Below are 20,426 nucleotides of genomic sequence, written 5' to 3'. Positions count from 1 at the left end.
AAGAATTCATGGCAGCCATCTTTGGAAACTGGCTAGCACACAAGATCAATCATGAGTCATTCCCACATCATTCTGTACTCTTCAGAAGCATAGCTTTTAGCGGTTGCAGAGATTGTTTTTACTACATTTGTACTATTTCATCTAACCAAACCAGTCATTGCAATCTTAGGCTGTATTCATAGACTCATAGTGCCTAGTAAGGCAAACTGATATCCACATTCTAGCCTACCCTGATAGACCATCAGACCTCTCTAGAGGACTGAATTTATTTATGGTCGCTATGGTTTACAATGGACATGGACAACCTGGAACTTGTTTGAGAGTTGGTGAGAGACTTCACAGCCACATTATGGAGAAATGAAGATACTGTGCATATTTGTTGGAGAAGGGAAGGGAAAGGTGAAGAAGAGCTCGTTGTATTAAAATAGCTCAGTTCTGTTGTGGGAAGAGGTGTGAAGTTAATTTTGAATGGCTTCAAGAGGTAGCCCTAGGACTAATGGGAGGAAGTTATAGGAAGTCTTTAAAGTGTGGAATACATTAATTCCTAGTGGTCAAACCTGCCCAAACTGGAATCGAATTGACTTAAAAATGACTGGGTTTCCTTTCCCTGGAACTGTCTGGACAGAGAGTTAGTTGAGACACTATAGGGGAGATAAGAGCTTTAGTCATCTGGTTGATTAAACGACCTTCATTAGCTCTTCCAATACTTGGTTTCTATATTTAAATAGATTTCTACCACAGAGGATGTGTGCATGTGGGGATACCCCCTACTGACCCTCTTCCTAACAAGAATTGCTGGTGGCCAGTAGGGGGTGGGCATTTTTTTTTTTTCCAATTTTTTGTTAATTCCTTAAAAGTTCCATGATGCATCAAGGACAGAAACTATTCATTTATTCAGAAAGATAAAAAAGGGAAAACAACTGATGAAGCATCCATTAAATTTTTAATTCTCTAAGAAACTAAACCAAACATTTCCTACATCAGCCAGCAGTTACTTGGACTGTGTAGAACTTTTTTTTTTTTTTTTTTTTTTTTGAGAGACAGAGTCTCACTCTGTCACCAAGCCTAGAGTGCAGTGGCGTGATCTCGGCTCACCGCAACCTCTGCCTCCCAGGTTCAAGCGTTTCTCCTGCCTCAGACTCCCAAGTAACTGGGATTATAGGCACACAACACCACGCCAATCTAATTTTTGTATTTTTAGTAGAGACGAGGTTTCACCATGTTGGCCAGACTGGTCTCGAACTCCTGACCTCAGGTGATCCACCCGCCTCGACCTCCCAAAGTGCTGGGACTTCAGGCATGAGCCACCGCACTTGGCCAGAATTTTTAAAGTTGGGAAAAATCTTAACCATCATCAATGCCAAGCATTGCACATTTTAAAAATGAGACTACCAAGTCCAGAATGGCTCAGTGACTTGCCCAAGGTCATACAGAAGATCGATGGTAAAATAAAAATTAGAACCAAAAATCTCTCAATTCTAGTACAAACTCGTTTGCTTCAATTCAGCAACAACAAATTAAACAAAAAGTACCCACTGGAGCTCAATCTTCAAACATACATTAATGTGTGTATGTGTGTGTGTGTGCGTGTGTGTGTGCATGCAGATATGTATGTGTCAAATAAATTACATTAAAGCAAAATGTTAAGATGTCATTAAAGAGAATCAATCCATAAATTATGCTATTAGGAAATATATTTCATTCGAATCAGATTATGGCAAAGTTTCTGACTTTAAGATGTGGGTACAATTCAAAATACAAAACTGTTAGAGTCAGAGAACATATTTAGGGCTGATTTGTAGAACAATAGAAGGCTCTAAGTAAATGTTCTGTCACTAAAACCTCGCTATTTATGCTGGCCAGTAGAGTGAGGCTTGATCAAATGCTCATGAAGTCCTGGACCCATGAAGAGTCATATCTCATTGCTTCTATCTTGGAAGGATATAGCTGTAACTATTTCTCACCAATATGTGTTTCCGCATGACAGATCTTTTTTTCCTTTAACGATGAGGAGGACTCTGCCCACCAGGAGTCACAGAATCTATGGACAGGGAGGAATTTCTATGGAACAATAGCTCTCAATGCTTAATGTACACATGAATCTCCCGGAGAGCTGTTGAAATGCAGATTGTGAATCGGTAGGTCTGGGGTACTGCTGAGATTCTGCTTTTCTAGCAAGCTTCCAGGTGATGCTGATGCTGCTGGTCCAGGGACCACACTTTCAGTTGCAAGATGGCCCAAGTTGTCTGATCCACTCCTCCACCTTCACTTGAAATATGACCGATGAGGCCAAATTATTTGGAGAAAAGGTGATAAAATGTTCTAGCAATACAAATTTTACTTACACAAATAAGCCATACCAGTCATTCAGATCATTTAAGATGACAAAAAAATTATCTCAAAAAGCATTTTCTTGTTACTGACCCCAATTCCCTCTGCCTCCATATAAAGTCTTTTCTTATTATGTCATAGGTAACATCTGTGGCAGAGCCATCACTTCCACAGGTCAGTGGTCCTCAGCCTTGGCTCACGTTCAAATCACATGGAAGGCTTTGAATACTTCCAGTGTTCTGTCCACACCTTCCAGATCATTTAATCACAGTTTGTAGACATGGGGCCTGGGCATCAGTATTTTTTAAAGCCCCCCAAGTGATTTCAATAAGCAGCCAAGGTTGAGAACCACTAGTCTACCTTTTCTTTCTATGCCCCTGGGAATATAAGACACGTGGGACAAGTGTGACCAGCTCAATCCCTTTGCTAGCCTTCATTTATTCAATAGATCTTTCCTGAATATCTATTTTTTTGCCAGGCAATGGGTTGCATGTTGGGGATGAACAGTGAACAAGAAACAAAGTTTAGGTGGGAGAACATGTGTGTAGCAAGTATATTCGTGCTTATGAAGCTGGGCTTCTCCCCTGTGCTTCCCACGTGCTGCTCTGAGGCCTGACTCCAGCTGGCTGAAGAGGTGGGCCTTTTGATCCAGTGCTCCTGGCCCTGGCCCTTCTGTTTTGACATTTTTCAGGACCCTTACAAAACTCTGCTCTTGTTGTTGTGCATCTCACTGTATAACTTCCTAGAGTAATTAGAAAATGTATTCATACATTCCAGCCTTCACTGGAAGAAGGAAAATCTAGATTTTATTTTTTTGCTCATGTGCCAACTTTCCCTTCCACTCGTCTCAGGGACTCCCCCTGCCCACCACTTATGGTCTTTCTACTCCATGGAATATGTTCCTTTGTCCTCGGCATCATGGTCTTTTCTGGGTTGCGACGGGCAAGCCTCAGCAGTCAGCTCCAGATCCACAGGCACATTGCTTAGAGCATATCAAGTGAGGTCCATGAACCTGCAAAATTGGTGTCACTTAGGATCTTATTCAGAATGTAGAATCTCAGGCTGTGGTCCAGTCCTACAGAATCTGCATTTTCACCGGATCCCAATGTGACTCATATGCACATTACAGTTTGAGAAGCTCATGGAGAACTTTGAGGAATGGAGAGTTATCATGTACCTTAGAATTCCACTCTCATATATGGATTTTCAGATTCACTTTTGAAAATGTTGATTTATAGTTCTTTCAAAGTTTAACAGTTTAATGATCTAATGCTCAAATACTCTGTGTTCTTAACTAGACAACAGACTATAAACTTTGGGGTCTAGTCCTGGCAGCACAACTAATATTCTGCTGTAAACACTGAAGTCTCTAATTTGTCTGCTTGTTCAGATGGAACGCATCCCTGTCCCACACCAACAAGGCAACAAAGGTGTCTGTGTGTGGGGCCAAATTTTTCCCTTTAAAAGGCTTTGAATTTGCTCGAACACTAGGAACAGTGCTTGGTTTAGGTCCCAGAGTTCTTGGCACATAAAGTATACAAGACAATTTTGGACTGAAAACTTCTTAGGGCACTGGTAACCTTGATCAAAGAGAAAAACTTTCTGAACACCCGATTTAGGATAGAACTCAATGTGGATAGTCCTGACAGTCTAGGTTAACGCAAAACATACCTCTACCTTGCCAAGCAGCTGAACAAGTTGACCTGTTGGGTAGAGTTCTTTGGTGTTGTCCACTTAAACAATAGTTAATGTCTGCCAAGCACAGCAATATTAAATTTAGCAGTTATAAGCTTTTTATTCCCTTGGCAATAAGTATTCAAGTTCAGGGGCTTTTTAAGACAGTCCTCATTTACAACAATAAAATCATGTCCTAGAATGGCAGTCCTCAACCTTGACTGTACATCTGAATTCCAGGAAGCTTTTAAATTTTACTGTGTCCTGGGTTCCTCAAGAGATGCTGACTTAATTCACCTGGGGTAAGACTTGGGTTACAGTGTGTATAGAGCTCTCCAGGTGATTTCAACATGCAGGCAGGCTTGAGAGCCACTTTCATAGAGGAAGAGTCCTGGCTTCTAACTTGCCAGTGTTCAAGTATCCAGTGAATCTCATAACCATGGCCCATTATTTAGAAATATTTAAAGAGTGTGACTTACGAGCTGAGTCTCCTTGAAAGAATCACACATTCCATAAGCCTCAATTTCTTCTCTACAATAAGGATAATTATTACATTAGAGGGTAGTTGTGGGGATTTAAATAAAATATGTAAGGTGACTAGGACAGCAGCTAGCATATCACAAGCACTCCACAAAATGGTAATTGTTACAAAGAGCTGTAGAAATGGCCCTATTTTGTACAGTCAGAAATGGAACGTGGTGTCCTCTGAATCTAGTGCTGGTATTATGGTAAAGGCTTTGACAAAGGAATTTTCTGTGAGGTTATGCTATTGGACCCACAGATGACACCTAAAATAAGACCAAGGAATGCTATTTCCTCATTATTCTTTTCTGTCTTAAGATGAAACAGAATAAAGCAGCTGTCACTGAAGTAGATTAGTCATGCATAATACCTACTTACTCCTCATGGAAAAAGAAACCCAACACAGAAATCTATTAAGAAGAAAACTGTTATAAATCATATGAGGACATCCAAGGAGAAAGTAATGTGTCCCAAATTTGAGAATTAGGTTGATTCCCTTTTTTAAAGGGTATTGATGCTATAAGCCTATGAAAGCCCACAAAGCAAATTGAAGTAAATATGTGACAAGTAATCCACCTCATGGAAAGCTAGTTAGAAATCTCTTGGCTTGTTGTTGTGCTTTTTTTATTTATTTAATTTCAAGCTATTAATCAGATATCTTAAAATAAATGTCTTCTCTATTTTTTCTTTTTAAAACCTCTGTTTATTTTATGTGAACATATGATGAATTTATGTGTGTGTATATATATCACATATTTAAATATAAAACAGGATTTTGAAAATAGAGCAGCAGCACTTTAGAATCAAAGGAATTCTGCTACAATGAACGGTGTAATATCCAAAATGAGATGAGAACATCAAAATATCATACATTCAATTGAAATTACTCCATTGGTTCTCAATCAAAATGCTAACTCTACACTCTTCTTCCAGAAGTCACACCAACGGTACCCATGTTCTCAAATTTTTATTTTTTTTTTAATTTAGACATTTTAGCTGAGTTTAAAACCTCCCATTAAAATAAATTCTAATGTGTAGGATTTGTTTTCCTAAATAATTAAGCTGCTTGTGGAATAACTTTAATATATGTGTAATGGTAACTGAGCTCTGGTCTCATTCTAACTTCTCTTTTATCCTGTTTCCAGAGTGGTCTTTAGAAAACAGAGAGCTGGTTTATGATTTCACCACGCAAAAAAATCTTTAACCATTTCAAATCAATGTTCTTAACTCTACATTCAAGACCCCCCACAAATCCAGCCACAAACGACTCTCTGGTTCTAACTTGTCCTAAACTTTCTGTGGTGCCCATCTCTGCACTATTGCTCCCTTGGGCTCTTCCGAGAATACCCTTTCCACTTCATATCTGCCTTTATAAACCTTATCCAATTCTTTATGCGTCAGCTCAAGTGCTACCTCCTTTATAGGGCAGCCTCAGTTCCCACCCAATCCCACTTTCATCTTAATTTTCCTTCTTCCCCACTTGGTGCTTCATAGAACTTCATATCATTGTGTCACCCTTAATTATACCTTTCTTTATGTTAGCAAATGTTAGGAAGCTATAGTGAATAATGCTCAAGGGAAAAGACCATATACTTTGAGCCAGACTAGACCTGAGTTACAACTCTGGCTCTTGAGCAAGTTGAATTAATTTTTCTGAATTTCAGCTTCTTCATCTGTAAACTGAAGAAAATACTTCCATGGATTAGTAGAGGAGAGTTTATGAGACTATGCAGGTGAAGGTCTCCAGTGAGGGACAGCTATTAGTACCACAGTTATTTAGATCATCTTTCCCACTAGTCCATTAACAGTATCTTGCCGCATCTTACCCTCCATAGTGTTTGCTGAATTGAATGGAAGCAGCCCAAATTGACAGCATCTGCTGCCTGGCTCTTACTGAGCTATTAGATTTTCAACATCTGTTTTGAATTTCAGAAAGAAATTTCCATTTTTAGGCAACAGAAGCATTTTCCTGTTGTATTTCAATATGTCTCAATCCTGAAATGATTAGAACTTCTGCTTGATTGAATCCAAGTCAGCAAAGCCATGGAGAACAGCCCAGCCTCTGAATATGTCTGCTTTACCTAGGCTTAAGAGACCTTAACCCTCTGTACACAGAGCCTGGGCAACAAAAAACACTGTGTGAGCTTTTAATAACATCGTCCTTTGGCTCAGATGTTTAAATAGCAACAATAACGGAGCTTGGAAAGCTCTTAATTACCCACAACATTGGGAGAGAGGGAGAGCCCAGGTCATAGAAACCCTGGTTTGCTTTGATGTCTAGAATGCTGATAACTACACAAGATGAATTCATAATGTGTTTTTAATAACAATTATTGAGTCTCTTTTCTGGGTTCCCAATTCCTTTATAAAATTCCAAAAAGAAGCAGCTAGTCTTGTCTCCAGTTGCTTCTGAATGATTTCCTACAGAAAGCAGCATTTTCCAAACCACCGTGCTTCATGGATTCTCTGAGTCTTTCTTTATCTCCTTTCAATGTAAATGCAACATAGAGGGAACATTAAGGGGAAATCATGGCGCAGGGTGGAGGCCTTAACTTTCAGAGGAAGGTCTTCTGGCTGTCAGAAATACGTGAGAAATACCATGGGAACATAAAACCAATCATGCTAATTATGAGACATAATTGAGGTTATGTTTTATGTGTCAGAATGAGTAGCTCAGTTTTATCCATCAAGATAAAAAATAAAAATCAGGTGGAAAAAAAAAAAAGGGACAGAGTTGTCAAGATTCCAGAAGTAGAAGAAACTATCTTCCTGCAGTGTACAGCAGTTTTTCAGCACCAAGGACAGAGCCTCATGGGGTTTAATGCCTACCCATTCTACATACTTAATGAATTTTTAATGTTTCGAAATTTTCACTCAGATGTTTATATACTCATCTACATATTGTTTTTCTGAGCCCTAGTTACACGTCAGACAGTATGATAGACAAAGACTCACCAGCCAGTTAACAGCTTTCAAGGTAAAACTGAAGCAGGAGATGAGCAAGATAGGCAAGTTAATAAATAATTATAACACTATATGACAAGCGCTATTACATAGTTGTGTACAAGTCATGTGGGAACCAATGAAGGGAATGCTTAACTCTGACTGGTGCAAAGGAAGACTTTACAAAGGAGTTGACATTTGAGCTGGATATTGAAGAATGGGTGAAATTTGCAAGACAAAGAAGAAACACCATGAAAGAGTGCACAATATGTTCAGGGATGTCTGGAAATGTAACTTGATGTGTCTGAAACATAGAGTAAATAGGGAAATGAGGAATAGGGTAGATAAAATCACCAAGGGCTTGTATTCCAAGTTAAGGGCTTATCTTCCAAGCTATGAATGGTAAGCTTTATCCTGGGGAAACAGAAAGCCCTTGAATGGTTTTGAGTAGGGATATGATCTGATCAGATTTGTGTTCCAGGAAGATAATTTAGATGCAAGAGGGAAATCAGACGGAAAAGAAGAAGTGGGAAGACAAAGGGTAGAAGAGGGTGACATTTCTCCAGATTTTCTGGGACTGAGGGGCAGCTCCAACATAAACATGGTTACACAGGGAGAATTTATTTGGCCCAGCTTCCATTAGCTGTTTGCCAGTGTTTCACATGTGAATTGTGTCTCTTCAGATTCCTCCAAGAAGATAAAAGATGTCTTGACTGAATTTAATGAGGGTGGGAGCCTCAAACAATATGACCCACATGAGGTAAGAACAGTTTCATTTTAAGCCTTTAAAAATCCCTGTGTTTTAGCCTTTCCATAATTTGTTTCACTCTTGGAGACTCCACTTGCCTTGAAGAATTTGCTCTTCAGCATGTTTCCTCCTAAGTTTCAAGTGAGCCATTTGTGTTACCTGGCATCATATGTTTCCCAAGCCCATACACTCATCCCACTGTCCTAGAAGACTACCACTACTTCTCCTCTGCTCAGATCTCTCACCCCTCCTCTCCTCATCCTCAGTTAACAACTGAGTTTTCTACTTCACTGAGAAAAGAGAAACAAACAGAACATATCTTTCACAAGCTCCCTCACCCCATATGCCCACCTATGTGTACCTTTTCTTCTGTAACTGGAGATGAACTCTCCATGCTCCTGTCTAAGTCCAGCTCCCCAACGTGTGCACACAACCCCATCCTCTTTTGGCCTACTGACAGGCATTACTTCAGCAACACGTCTTCCCCAGACTCCCTTTCCCTCCCTCCACCTCCCTCCTTTTCTCTCTGTATCTCTACTTCCGTCTCCTTCATATCAACTTTCTTCTGTATATTTTATTTTTCCCATCAACATGTAAACATTCTGTTACTTCTTTTATATTAAAAAACGTTTTCCTGACTCCACTTCCTCCTCTAGGTACCACCTCATTTCCCTCCTGTGTTTTATAGCAAAACTGTACAAAATGCTTGTCTATACTCGTTGCCTCCAAATTCTGTTCTTCCTACTTTCTCAAAATGCCTTGCATCAGTCTGTAACCTTCACTCCTCCACTCAAACCACTAGTCAAGATAGCCAAGGGCCTCCCTACGGCTAAATCCAATAGCAGTTTTGCTCAACATCACTGGACATGGTTGGTCAAGTCATCCTCCATTTTCTTCACTTGGTTTTAAGATGCTACCTTCTCCTGATTTCTTCTTACCCCTCTACTTGACATTTACACTTAAAAATCAAATAGGGATCTCAAACTTAACACGAACTAAAATGATGTGTCCTTAATCTTCCCCTATAAAACCTGTTTTTTCAGCAGTCTTCCCCATTTCAGTAAATGACAACTCTACCCTTCAAGTTATTCAACCTGAAACTATGCAGTCATCATCAACTTTTGTCCTTCTCTCACATCCCACATCCAATTCATTGGCAAATTCTGTTAGATCTACCTTCAAAATATACCCAAAATACAGACACATCTCACCACTTGCACTGCTAGCATCCTGACCTGAGTCATCACCATACTTTGCCCAGATTATTGCAAGAGTCTCCTAACTGGTCTCCCTGCTTCTGCCCTTGCTGCTTCAGTCTATTCTTCACACACATCCTGAGTAATCTGTCAAAATTTATGTCAGAGCTTGTGGCTGCTCTACTCCACAATCTCCCATGGTTCCCCCCATTCCTACTCAGAGTAAACATGAAGATCATTACAATATGCACCTCCCCCAGCTCTCTGACCTCATCTCTTGCTACTCTCCCCATCTTCAGCATATTAGCTTTCTTGATGCTATCAAACAAGCCGGTGTCACCATAACCTCAGCACCATTGCTCTTGCTGTTACTGTTTCTTAGAATGTTCCTCCTCAGCACATCACATTGTCCATTACCTTACCACCTTCCAGTCTATGCTCAAGTCACCTTCTCAGTGATCATCACCTTCTTCATCTAATACTTGAAGCCCTCTTTCCCAACACTTCCTATCCCCCTGCTCTGCATTATTTTCCTCCTAAGTACTTCTCACCACCTGTCACACTGTATAATTTACTTAATTAATTGTCTGTCTCTCCCACTAGCATGTTTTTATTCACTGCTGTGTCTTCAGTGCCTGAAAAAGTATCTGGCTCATAGCAGGCATTCAATAAATATTTGTGGACTGAATAAATGAATACAAGACCTCCCCCTACTTTCAAATTCAATGAATCTAACATTTCTTGGGCTTCTATGCGCTGTACTGGGCACTGTAGAAGGCATAAAAATACAGAAGCACAGTTCCTGCCCTCCAGGACTTATTTCCTACTGGCCGGGTCAGGTATGACAGCCATGACCCTGGAATTATACAGTCTTAGGTTAGACTTCTACCTCTGCCATCAACAAGTGGTCTTCAATAATATTTCATATCTTTGAGCCTCACTTTCCTCATCTATAAACTGTACATAACAAAAAAAAAGCCTCAAAGTTTGTGGATGAGTGAATTAAATGGGAGGATCTTTGCAAAGTGGCTAACACTCTACAAGCACTTAAAAATTTGTACCTGTTGTTATCCCTCTTCCATCTCCTTTCCCCAGAATGTTTTTAACTCAATTCCGTTTTCCCTGCTCCTGAGTCCTTTTATAAAGACAAACCACAGAAAAGTGACTGATCTGCAGGATTAACTCAGGGAGAGACTGGCCACTTTCTTATTCACGTTGTCATCCATTGAACAAAACTGATCAACACCATCTCTGCTGGACACTGGAAATGAATCAACAGAGCCTGTGCCCTCAAGGTACACCTAAGAGGGGCTTTGGATAAAATGCACCAGTTGCAGAGAGAATGAAGCAGGAGGAAGGTAGCCAGAACAGGGGCGAGATTGAGAATGCACCATTTCAAAGAACATTCCTGAGGAGAAACCACGCAGAGAAGATAGCAGAACCAGCAAAGAACTCACTGCCCCACACCCCCACCCCCAGCTCCAAAACACAGGAACAAAGCCTGGCGGGGGCTGCTAATCAGCTTGTCCGCCCTGGGGCTGATGAGTGGGAGAGGAACAGTTTGGTCAGGGCCACCGCGGGTGTGGAAGCCACAGGAGCTTTCAGAAGCAGGGAGTCGCTTGGCTGCTATGAGCATACAGCCGCCCTCGCCTCTGTCGGGGCTGGCCCCCACTTTTTGTACGCCAGGCACTTCTGGGTCCCAAGGGAGCTCTGCCACTCTGATTTTGTTCTCTCGCACAGTGCAGCTGACTTCTAGTAGGTGTAATGTCATGGCACGGGGGTTAGGGAAACAAGAAGGGTTTAATTTCTCTAGAGTTTGATGGCTTACTGCTGCTAAAATGTCTCAATGAGAAACGAGTTAGCTGTGGGAAGGGGCAGATTGCTAGCAAAGGTAGGATGGGAATAAAACTTTGCAGAGTGGCAAAGCTGCATCTGGCCGTGATGAACATGCGCTTGCCCATCAGCACCAAGTGATTCTCTGGAGAAGAGAGTGGTGGCAGACAACTAGAGAGTGGACAAAACCCAAAAGAGCAAAAGAGGCAGGTGACTTGGTGGCACTGTGAGCCTGGACCCAGACACCTGAGCACAAAGCCCAGCTCTGCCACGTGCTTTATGATCTTCAGCAAGTTATTTATGTTGTCAAAATTTGTTTTATCCCCAAAATGACAGTAACAGTTCTTCCCCACACTGCTGTCCTGAGAATGAAAGTGCCTGATGCCTGCTAGGCTCTCCATCTAGTTCTCCTCTCTTCTTGGTCTGTGTAAGGATTAACACACTCTCTTTAAGCATGTTGCAGCAGGAGCAAATTGCCCAGCTAATTCCTGCGTAAAAGCTGCTGGGGGAAAACAGAGTTCCTTTGGCCTGAACCATGAGCGTGCCTGGGATGTTATTCCAGGTCTCAGAGAATTGCCAGCAAGCCTCGTAGTAGTTGGTCATCTGGTTTGGGCATGACCCCTAGCCACTCCCTAGTTAGTCTCCCATAATGCATTTACTAAGCAACTACTCTGTTACTGGGCTGTGCTTTTAAAGAACTTTTGTATAACCCAGACATCACCTTGAGAGTGTGGCACATTTTTGCATGTCTTTGCCTGCTGAACATGGAATACTGGAAGGGAGTGTCAGAGAGCACTATGCCAGTTCTGGACCCTGTGACAGATATAGAAGCAGGAGCACTGGACTAGGGGTCAGGAGGTCTGGCCTCTGGTTTCACTCTGCTGCTAGCTTGCTGGGGCTCATCACTCAATTTCCTGAGCCTCGGGGGCATCAGAAGACCAAGTCCTCTCTGAGACTCTTCTGGTTTGCAAGTTCTGTGCTTCCAGGTTTATTCCGTGCATCCTGTTCTCTAGGATAGGGACATGCATGACTGGATAAGTTCCGTCAGTATTATTTTCTAAGTTCTCATAACAGTTTGTCAGCTCTTTTCCTATGGCACTTGCCACTGATGACCATGCATTGCAATTATTTCAATATCTTTACCTCTTATATAACACTGACTCTTTGAAGATATGGACCAATACCTAATTCATTGGTGCCCAGCACTGTTTCTTGTACTTAAGAGGCTCAGGATATATCTATATCTATATCTATATCTATAGATATATCTATAGATATAGATATATCTGGTGTATTTCCCCCCTTTTTCCAATCTGTTTCTTCTTCAGCAAATTGTGAGTGGAGATATATATATATATCCATTCAATCTATATATAGATTGAATGGATCCCATAATAGTTGATGACATCCAGGGGCCAGGCACCAGGCTATTCCTGAGGTGACTGATTAGGGTTCATCATCCATTCACATACCTAAGAAGAACCCTGTCGTAGGTGGTGTGGGGAATTCAAACATGGAAGACGACATTCTCACTACCTTCCAGGAGCTCTGGATCGAGTAGAGAACCAAGGTGTGTCACAAACCACTATGTATCAACGCACAGCAGCAGATATGAGTGTCACAAGACAGGAACCAAGGTGCCAAGTATGGAAATTCAGGGACAGAAGATCACAAGGCTTTCTGGAAAAGGCGGAATCTGGGTTGGGCCTTAAAGCATGACTGGAACTTTAACATGTAGAGATGGAAGCAGTTCATGCAGGGCAGAGTGCATGGAGGGTTGGTCGGGAAAGAACACAGAGGTCAGCATGGACAGAGTGTATACATGCACAAGGGGAATAATAGCAGAAAATACCAGAATCATCTCAGAGCTTGAAGTAACTACAAATCTAGGTTGGAGGGGATTATCGGAGGCTATGAATTCCGAAGGTCTAGGAGAGTACACAGGATGACCCACTGGACTGTAGAACACTGCATATTAGACTTTCTATTTACATTCATCTAATTTCCACTTGCCAATTAAGTTTTGCAAATATTTTATAATGTATAGTGCAAGAACACAGAAGTACATCAGCTGATCTCAATTTAGTTCCATGGGCAATTAGAAACCATGGAAAGTTTGTTTTTTATTGGTGGTGGTGGTGGTTTTTTTTGTTTTTTGGTTTTTTTTTTTGAGATAGAGTCTTGATCTGTCACCCAGGCTGGAGTGCAGTGGCGCCATCTCAGCTCACTGCAAGCTCTGCCTCCCAGGTTCACGCCATTCTCCTGCCTCAGCCTCCCGAGTATCTGGGACTACAGGCACCCACCACCATGCCCCGCTAATTTTTTTGTAATTTTAGTAGAGACGGGGTTTCACCATGTTAGCCAGGATGGTCTCGATCTCCTGACCTCGTGATCCACTTGCCTCAGCCTCCCAAAGGGCTGGAATTACAGGCATGAGCCACTGCGCCCGCCCCATGGAAAGTTTTTGAGTAGAGAAGCAATCTTATCAGAGTTGTGCTTTAGGAAGATCAACAGGGCAAGGATAGGTAAGATAGGTGGGAGGACCAACAGATGGACATGGGGATAAGGAAGCTTTGGAGGGGTATTGCAATGGTCCAGGTGAATTATATGGAACAAAAGTCAGAATCCAGGAATTTTGGTGATGGCAGCAGGGACAATGGACATAGAAAAGGTCTGGATGTGACAGACGTTGCAGAAGAACAGTGGACAGAAGGAAGAGACAAGAACTAGTCTCAGACAACTGACAGTTCAAAGCTCAGCCTGTAATGTTGGGAGCATAATGGTGTCATTGGCATTAACAGAAATTGTGGAGTCAGAACGATCAGCTGGTTTTCAGGGAGCAAGCTAATTGAAGTTTAGAACTTGAAATCTTCTAGTTCAGCACTCACAATTTGCTGAAGAAGAAACAGATTGGAAAAGGAGGGGAAATGCGCTTGGTCTGAGACCAGTCATGAGGTTTGCTGAATCTCATGCTGATCTTGTTTCATGATCTTTTGGCTTTGGTTCTTTACAGCATTATGTTACACTGTTTAAACTTTCTTTTTATTAGATCATTTAGTACAGTCTGCTTTCCAGAAATATTTTATTCTGATAGTTTTCATTTGATGCTAGCTGTAAGAGATTAATAGTTCACTATGGAACTGAAAACTACCTTTTAAAATAGTACTTGTCAATTAAAGTGATACAAAAAGACAAAGCAAAAAGAGCTTTAGAAACAAATTAATGAAGAACAGTGCCATATTATTCAGTCAAATCAAAGTAAAGAATGAAGAGAACCAAAACAGAACAACTGCACAGAAAATAGAGAACTTCAAAAAGAAGACAGGATGAAATGCTGCAGAGAGGCCAAAGATAAGACAGTCTAAAAAGAGATGATTATATCTGTGACCTTCAACAAAGCAGTTTCAGAGGTAATGGGCTAGGATCCAATCCAAATGGGATTAGGGAGGTGAGGAGGCTAATCTGGTCTGTTTGGAGAAATTTGAAAGGAAAGGGGAGAAGGATGGGCCAGTAGCTCTGGTAGACAGCACTTTCTTTGGAATAGGGGACATTTAACATATTTGCAGGTAGATGAAAAGAAAATGCTGGAGGTGCAATCAGAGCCAGCGAGAATGGAATCAAGGATCATAGTGGGTGGGTTACAGTTGGAGAGGAGGGGCTGGGCATGGTGGCTCACGCCAGTAATCCCAGCACTTTGGGAAGCCAAGGCAGGCAGATCACTTGAGGTCAGTAGTTCAAGACCAGCCTGGCCAACATAGTGAAACACCATCTCTACTAAAAATACAAAAATAGCTGGGCATGGTGGCACGTGCCTGTAATCCTAGCTACTTGGGAGGCTGAGGCATGAGAATTGCTTGAACTCAGGAGGCAGAGGTTGCAGTGAACCGAGATGGCGCCACTACACTCTAGCCTGGGTGACAGAGCGAGACTGTCTCAGGAAGAAAGAAAGAAAGAAAGAAAGAAAGAAAGAAAGAAAGAAAGAAAGAAAGAAAGAAAGAAAGAAAGAAAGAAAGAAAGAAAGAAAGAAAGAAAGAAAGAAAGAAAGAAAGAAAGAAAGAAAGAAAGAAAGAAAGAAAGAAAGAAAGAAAGAAAGAAAGAAAGAGGGAAAGAAAGAAAGAGAAAGAAAAGAGAGGAGGAAGAAAATATTTTGTTATTGTGTATTAGGAGAAAGGAGAAGGATGTGGGAAGAAGGGACATTCTGAGGCGATGAAGCTACAGAGACAGTGAGGGACAGAAAGAGTGTGAAATAAAGAGACACAGAGACTCGGGGACAGAAAAGGAACAGAGACATGGATAGCTGTCACAAGAAATGTGAGCCTACCATTTGCTTCGAGTTCCCCTGATCTGGTAAGAGCCTCTTACCAGATTCAGACTTCCTTCACTCTGCAAAGGAGATGGATAGAACAGTCAAGCCTGGTGCTAAACAGAAATTTATTTGTGGGCCCCCCAGTGGGTTGGGGAGGCCATTACTTGCTTTTAAGGTCAAGATTTTGAACCCAAACTTGTTTATACACATGTAAGCCAGTCTTTGGTTCTGGGAAGTCCCCCAGATCTCCCAGAACAGACAAGGGGTTAAATGCTACCAACATTTTGATGGGCACACCAAGTAGACTCCTGCAAAGGGATTTTATTCTCATGGCTGCTATTATTCACAAAAGCTTGCACAGCAGATCTCAGAGTAGTGCTTCCTCAAATGGTTTCCAGGAGCATCTGCCGATTTGATGAAGAATCTGATGCCATCAAAGCACAAGCCAGTGATGACTCACTGCAAACTGTTGTTGTTGTTGAGTGTTTGCTGAGTGCAGCAGCCCTTTCTGGCAAAGCTGCTCCCAGCCTGGGACCAGAAGCCAGGCGGTACCGGGAGAGACACAGCAGGAAGAGGGTCTAGTTTTTGGCATATCTCTTGGTTCTACCTTCTGTCCTTGGCTTCCTGCTCTTCTCCTGGTGCCTAAAACCTTCACAAGGACATGTTTTGAGAAGCAGCTGAGCCAGAAACACACACCCCCTTGTTATTTGAGGGTTTTTCCAGGGAAGATCAGGACTATGAAAGTAATGAAGGATGGAGCCTGTTCTTTTCTCTTCCAGGTCTTTCCTACTTTCTGAGACCTGAATACTCAGGCATCACATCCATCATGGCACAAGAGGGAAACCAAGATACTACAGAAGAACCATTTCTTTCCATCATATTTTCAACTACATCCTTCTTCATCTTAACTAGGATTCCAGAGCACAGACCTTGTCCCCGCTCATTAGAGCCACATCCCTCACACGGGCCTGGACTAAGGGAGAGCCCTGCACTTTGGCCTCCACTCCCAAGGCTCACTCTCCAACATCTCCCTTTTTATCTACATTTACATAATATCATTTCTTATTACAGGAGCCTGCCCTGGTTCTGTGCCCCACCAACCCCCAATATGCAACCGCAGCATTTTCTCTTTCTTACATCCATCCCCCGCACCCTGTGCCTCTCATTCTCTATCACTTCCCTGGCCTTTTCATTCCTGTCCCCATCAGCTCCTCCATGTCCTGCTGCCTCCCTTTCCATTTCTTTCACCTGCCAGCTTTTCTATTCCTTTTCCTTCTCTCTTCCTCTCTGTCCCTTTGCTTCTCTCCACTGATTTTGCCCTTTTGCTCCTTCTCAGCCAATTAGCTATGATGTCTTCAAGCTGTTCATGAGGGCATACCTGGAGGTGGACCTTCCCCAGCCACTGAGCACTCACCTCTTCCTGGCCTTCAGCCAGAAGCCCAGACAGGAGACCTCCGACCACCCAACGGAGGAGGCCAGCAACAGCGAGGCCAATAGCCCAGGTACACAGAGTGTTCCCCAAGATGAGCAGACCTTGTGCAGCTCTCACCCCCTACCACAGCCACAGACTGCATTCCTAGAGGGTCCCCTGAACATAGTAACTACCCCATGGGTGCGAATATGAACCAAGAGACAGGGACGCCCTTCCTCAGAGCGCTTTACAGGAAGCCCTGATGAACCTCTCAGCAAAAGGAATAAAGAGGAGGCATAATTCCTGCCACTACAGATCAAAGAGCAGGGTGGGGAAAGAGGAGACACAAAATAACGTATGGCAGGGGAAGAGAGCCTTCAGCAAAGGCTGACAGTCCACGGATGGAGCACATTCAGCTTCTGTGTCCAGGCTGGGACTAGCCTGGAAGTGTTAGAGGAGAGGGAAGCCATGATCCCTGTATTCCTGGAGCTTGGGCTATAATGGGGGAGACACAGTCAATCCCAATAAGTGAGCATGAACCCAGCTGACAGTAACAACCAGAGACAGACACAACCCAGGTGAACCAGGTTCCATGGGGAGGTCCCGTACCTGCCCTTCCAAGAAGCTGGAAGGCCTGGTCTGGTCTCTAAATCTTCTTTTTGTTCCTCAGATACTAATATACAGAATGCAGAGAATGCCACCAAAGCAGATGAGGCCTGTGCCCCTGATACTGGTAAGTCTTTGGAATATAAGATTTGTGGGAAAAGTGGGGAATATCTCATCCCTGGGGAGAAGTGGGGAAACCTAACCAATAGTGCTGTCCTTATATAATTGTGCAATCTTATGCAGATCTGGTCCTCCTGTGGCCTTCAGAACCTCCATCTCTGGGGCTCCTGTCATTTGAATGTTCTGGGATTCTGAGGCTGGGTAAAGGTTTTTGCTTTACTTGCCCTAGAACAGAGCAAGTCGGGACTTGGAACAGCTTGCTAGATGTTTCTCTCTGATATGTCTGCCTGCCCAGAAAGTGAAGAGCCTTCTCAGGAGAAAGTGTGTGTGTGTGTGTGTGTGTGTGTGTGTGTGAGAGAGAGAGAGAGAGAGAGAGAGAGAGAGAGAGAGAAGTGGCTGTGGCTCTAAGGCTGAGGTGCAGATTACCAGTGGTTAGCTGGAGAGGAACAGAGCAAGAGGGTAAAAATGTGCCGTGGTTGACTTCCAACAACATATATACACTATTTTGAGTAAGTTGAAGAGTTGCTAATAAGTTAGCAAGGGAAGCCAGCTCAAACGGTCTTGAAGATGTATTTGCCAGGCATCTGCTCATTACACATTTCATTTAAGCTTCACAATCACACCACTTTACACATGAGGAACTGAGGCCTTAAGAAATTATATACCACTGGTGTGACCTGTGGAGCCAGGGATTCAATCCAGAATCATCCAACCTCAAAACTCCTGCAGTCTTTCCTATACCAAGAGAGGACACAATGGTCCTGGTGGTGTGGTTGGTTCCTGTGGAATGAGCAAGGCTGCACTCTCAGCGGGGCTGCTGTAGTGGTGCCTGCTGCCCAGAGGCCCACTGTTGGGCTGTCAGAGATGTGGAATCTTCCCTGACACATTTATCAATGGGAAGCCATTCCTCTCTGCTGTTGACAGGCCAGGCCCAAGGCCAGAAGCTCCTGCGAAAATGAGAAGTAAAGGTTACCGTACTTAATTTCTGTTCTCATATACAATATAAATGTCCTGAGTACTATCAACTCAAGTTGGATCAGGCAACAGAGCATGTTGCTTAAGGAGCCAGGCTGCCTGGTTTGATTCTCAGAGCCAACACTACTTAGTTCTGTAACCGTGGACATGTTTGAACACTGTCTCTGTGCCTCAGTGTCCCCAAGTGAGATAACAAATGTTGTTATGAAGGTTAAGTGAGTTAGATATGTTAATGCTTAGAATAGTGCCTGGCATACAGTAAATGTTTGATAAATATATTAGCATTTATTATTCAGGCCACCTTCCAGAAGTACTCTTTATTCCTTTTTTTTTTTTTTTTTTTTTTTTTAGATAAAGTCTTGCTCTGTCCCCTAGGCTGGAGTGCAGTGGTACAATCTCAGCTTACTGCAGCCTCGACCTCCCAGGTTCAAGTTATTCTCGTGCATCAGCCTCCTGAGTAGCTGGGATTACAAGAGTGTGCCACCACACCTGGCTAATTTTTGTACTTTTTTAGTAGAGACAGGGTTTCGCCATCTTGGCCAGGCTGGTCTCCAACTCCTGACCTCAAGTGATCCACCCACCTCGGCCTCCCAAAGTGCTGGGATTACAGGCATGAGCCACCACACCCAGCACAGAAGTATATTCTATTCTTAACTCAGTATGGTCTGCCATTATCTCCTTCAACCTGCACCCTCAGTCTCCAAGTATGTCAACTGGGCATCCTCTTCTCATGAAAGGTCTCTCATGGGCTCTCTTTCTCCCAGGTTGCTCCTGAAGCTTTCAATACAAAGACCCAGAAAGTCAGACCTTTTTTTTTTTTTTTTTTTTTTTTTTTTTTTTTTTACTGTGCATTATCATTTTATTGAAAAGCTTTATAGATATCCAAAGGTGAATTCCAGCTCTCGGGATGTGCCCAGGGGAAAAAGAATGCAGTTTTTATTTTTATTATTATTATTATTTTGAGATGGAGTCTCGCTCTGTCACCAGGCTGGAGTGCAGTGGTGCGATCTCGGTTCACTGCAACCTCGGCCTCCCAGGTTCAAGTGATTCTCCAGCCTCAGCCTCTCGAGTAGCTGGGACTACAGGCCCGTGCCACCATACCCGGCTGATTTTTGGTAGAGACAGGGTTTCACCATGTTGGCCAGGATGGTCTCAATCTCCTGACTGGTCTCAATCTTGTGATCTACCTGCCTCAGCCTCCCAAAGTGCTGGGATTACAGGCATAAGCCACCCCGCCCAGCCTATATTTTAAATATATATTTTAAATATATATAAAACAAAATAGACTAGAGATACTGCAGCTAAGGGGGGGAACTCATTGCAACAGGGACCTGGAATGAGAGAGTTTCTTCAACGTAGTTCTAATCTTTTTTCCTGTCACAGCAAAAAGAGAAACTGGAAGGATTATCGAGTTTTCAGTGTTTAACTAAAGGCCTGGTGGGATAAACAGTTCATGATAGATGGAAAGCAGAGCATGGTTGGGGAAAAACAGTTACCGCCGGATCATAAGCTCAGCAAACTCCAGGCTACGCACAGAGCACCAGAAAGCAAAGACTAGGAGCACCTGTGCCTTCCTGATGGTTTCAGGGACAGCAGCAGCCGGGCAGGACTCTGCAAAAATGCTGGCTCATCCACGCCCTGCCCAGCACGCCACTCAGCCATGCTAGTCCAGAGCCACTTGGTGAAATGGACATAAGGCACAGATAACTCTTATATCTTCTAAGGACTACAGGAGGCATATTCTGGCATAAATCATTCTCA

General features: G+C 42.8%; 1 protein-coding gene across 6 annotated transcripts in view; it reads left to right on the top strand.

Moving 5' to 3' along the window:
* Positions 1 to 20,426, top strand: part of DGKG (diacylglycerol kinase gamma) — a 198,870-nt gene that overhangs the window by 46,007 nt on the left and 132,437 nt on the right. For 5 of the 6 annotated variants that reach the window (XR_007723454.1, XR_007723453.1, XM_050780241.1 and 2 more), the window contains exons 3-5: positions 8,154 to 8,230; positions 16,890 to 17,055; positions 17,635 to 17,697. Coding sequence is in view for 4 of the 6 variants with exons in the window: in XM_050780241.1 (XP_050636198.1) it covers positions 8,154 to 8,230; positions 16,890 to 17,055; positions 17,635 to 17,697 (306 nt within the window). In the remaining 2 variants the exon portion in view is untranslated. The remainder of the gene's footprint in view (positions 1 to 8,153; positions 8,231 to 16,889; positions 17,056 to 17,634; positions 17,698 to 20,426) is intronic. The other variant, XM_050780243.1, reaches the window with a different exon arrangement.

This window comes from Macaca thibetana, chromosome 2 (assembly GCF_024542745.1).
Source record: "Macaca thibetana thibetana isolate TM-01 chromosome 2, ASM2454274v1, whole genome shotgun sequence".
Classification (NCBI taxonomy): domain Eukaryota; kingdom Metazoa; phylum Chordata; class Mammalia; order Primates; family Cercopithecidae; genus Macaca; species Macaca thibetana.
The sequence above is the reverse complement of the archived record's forward strand: the minus strand, read 5'-3'. Positions and strand labels throughout refer to the sequence as shown.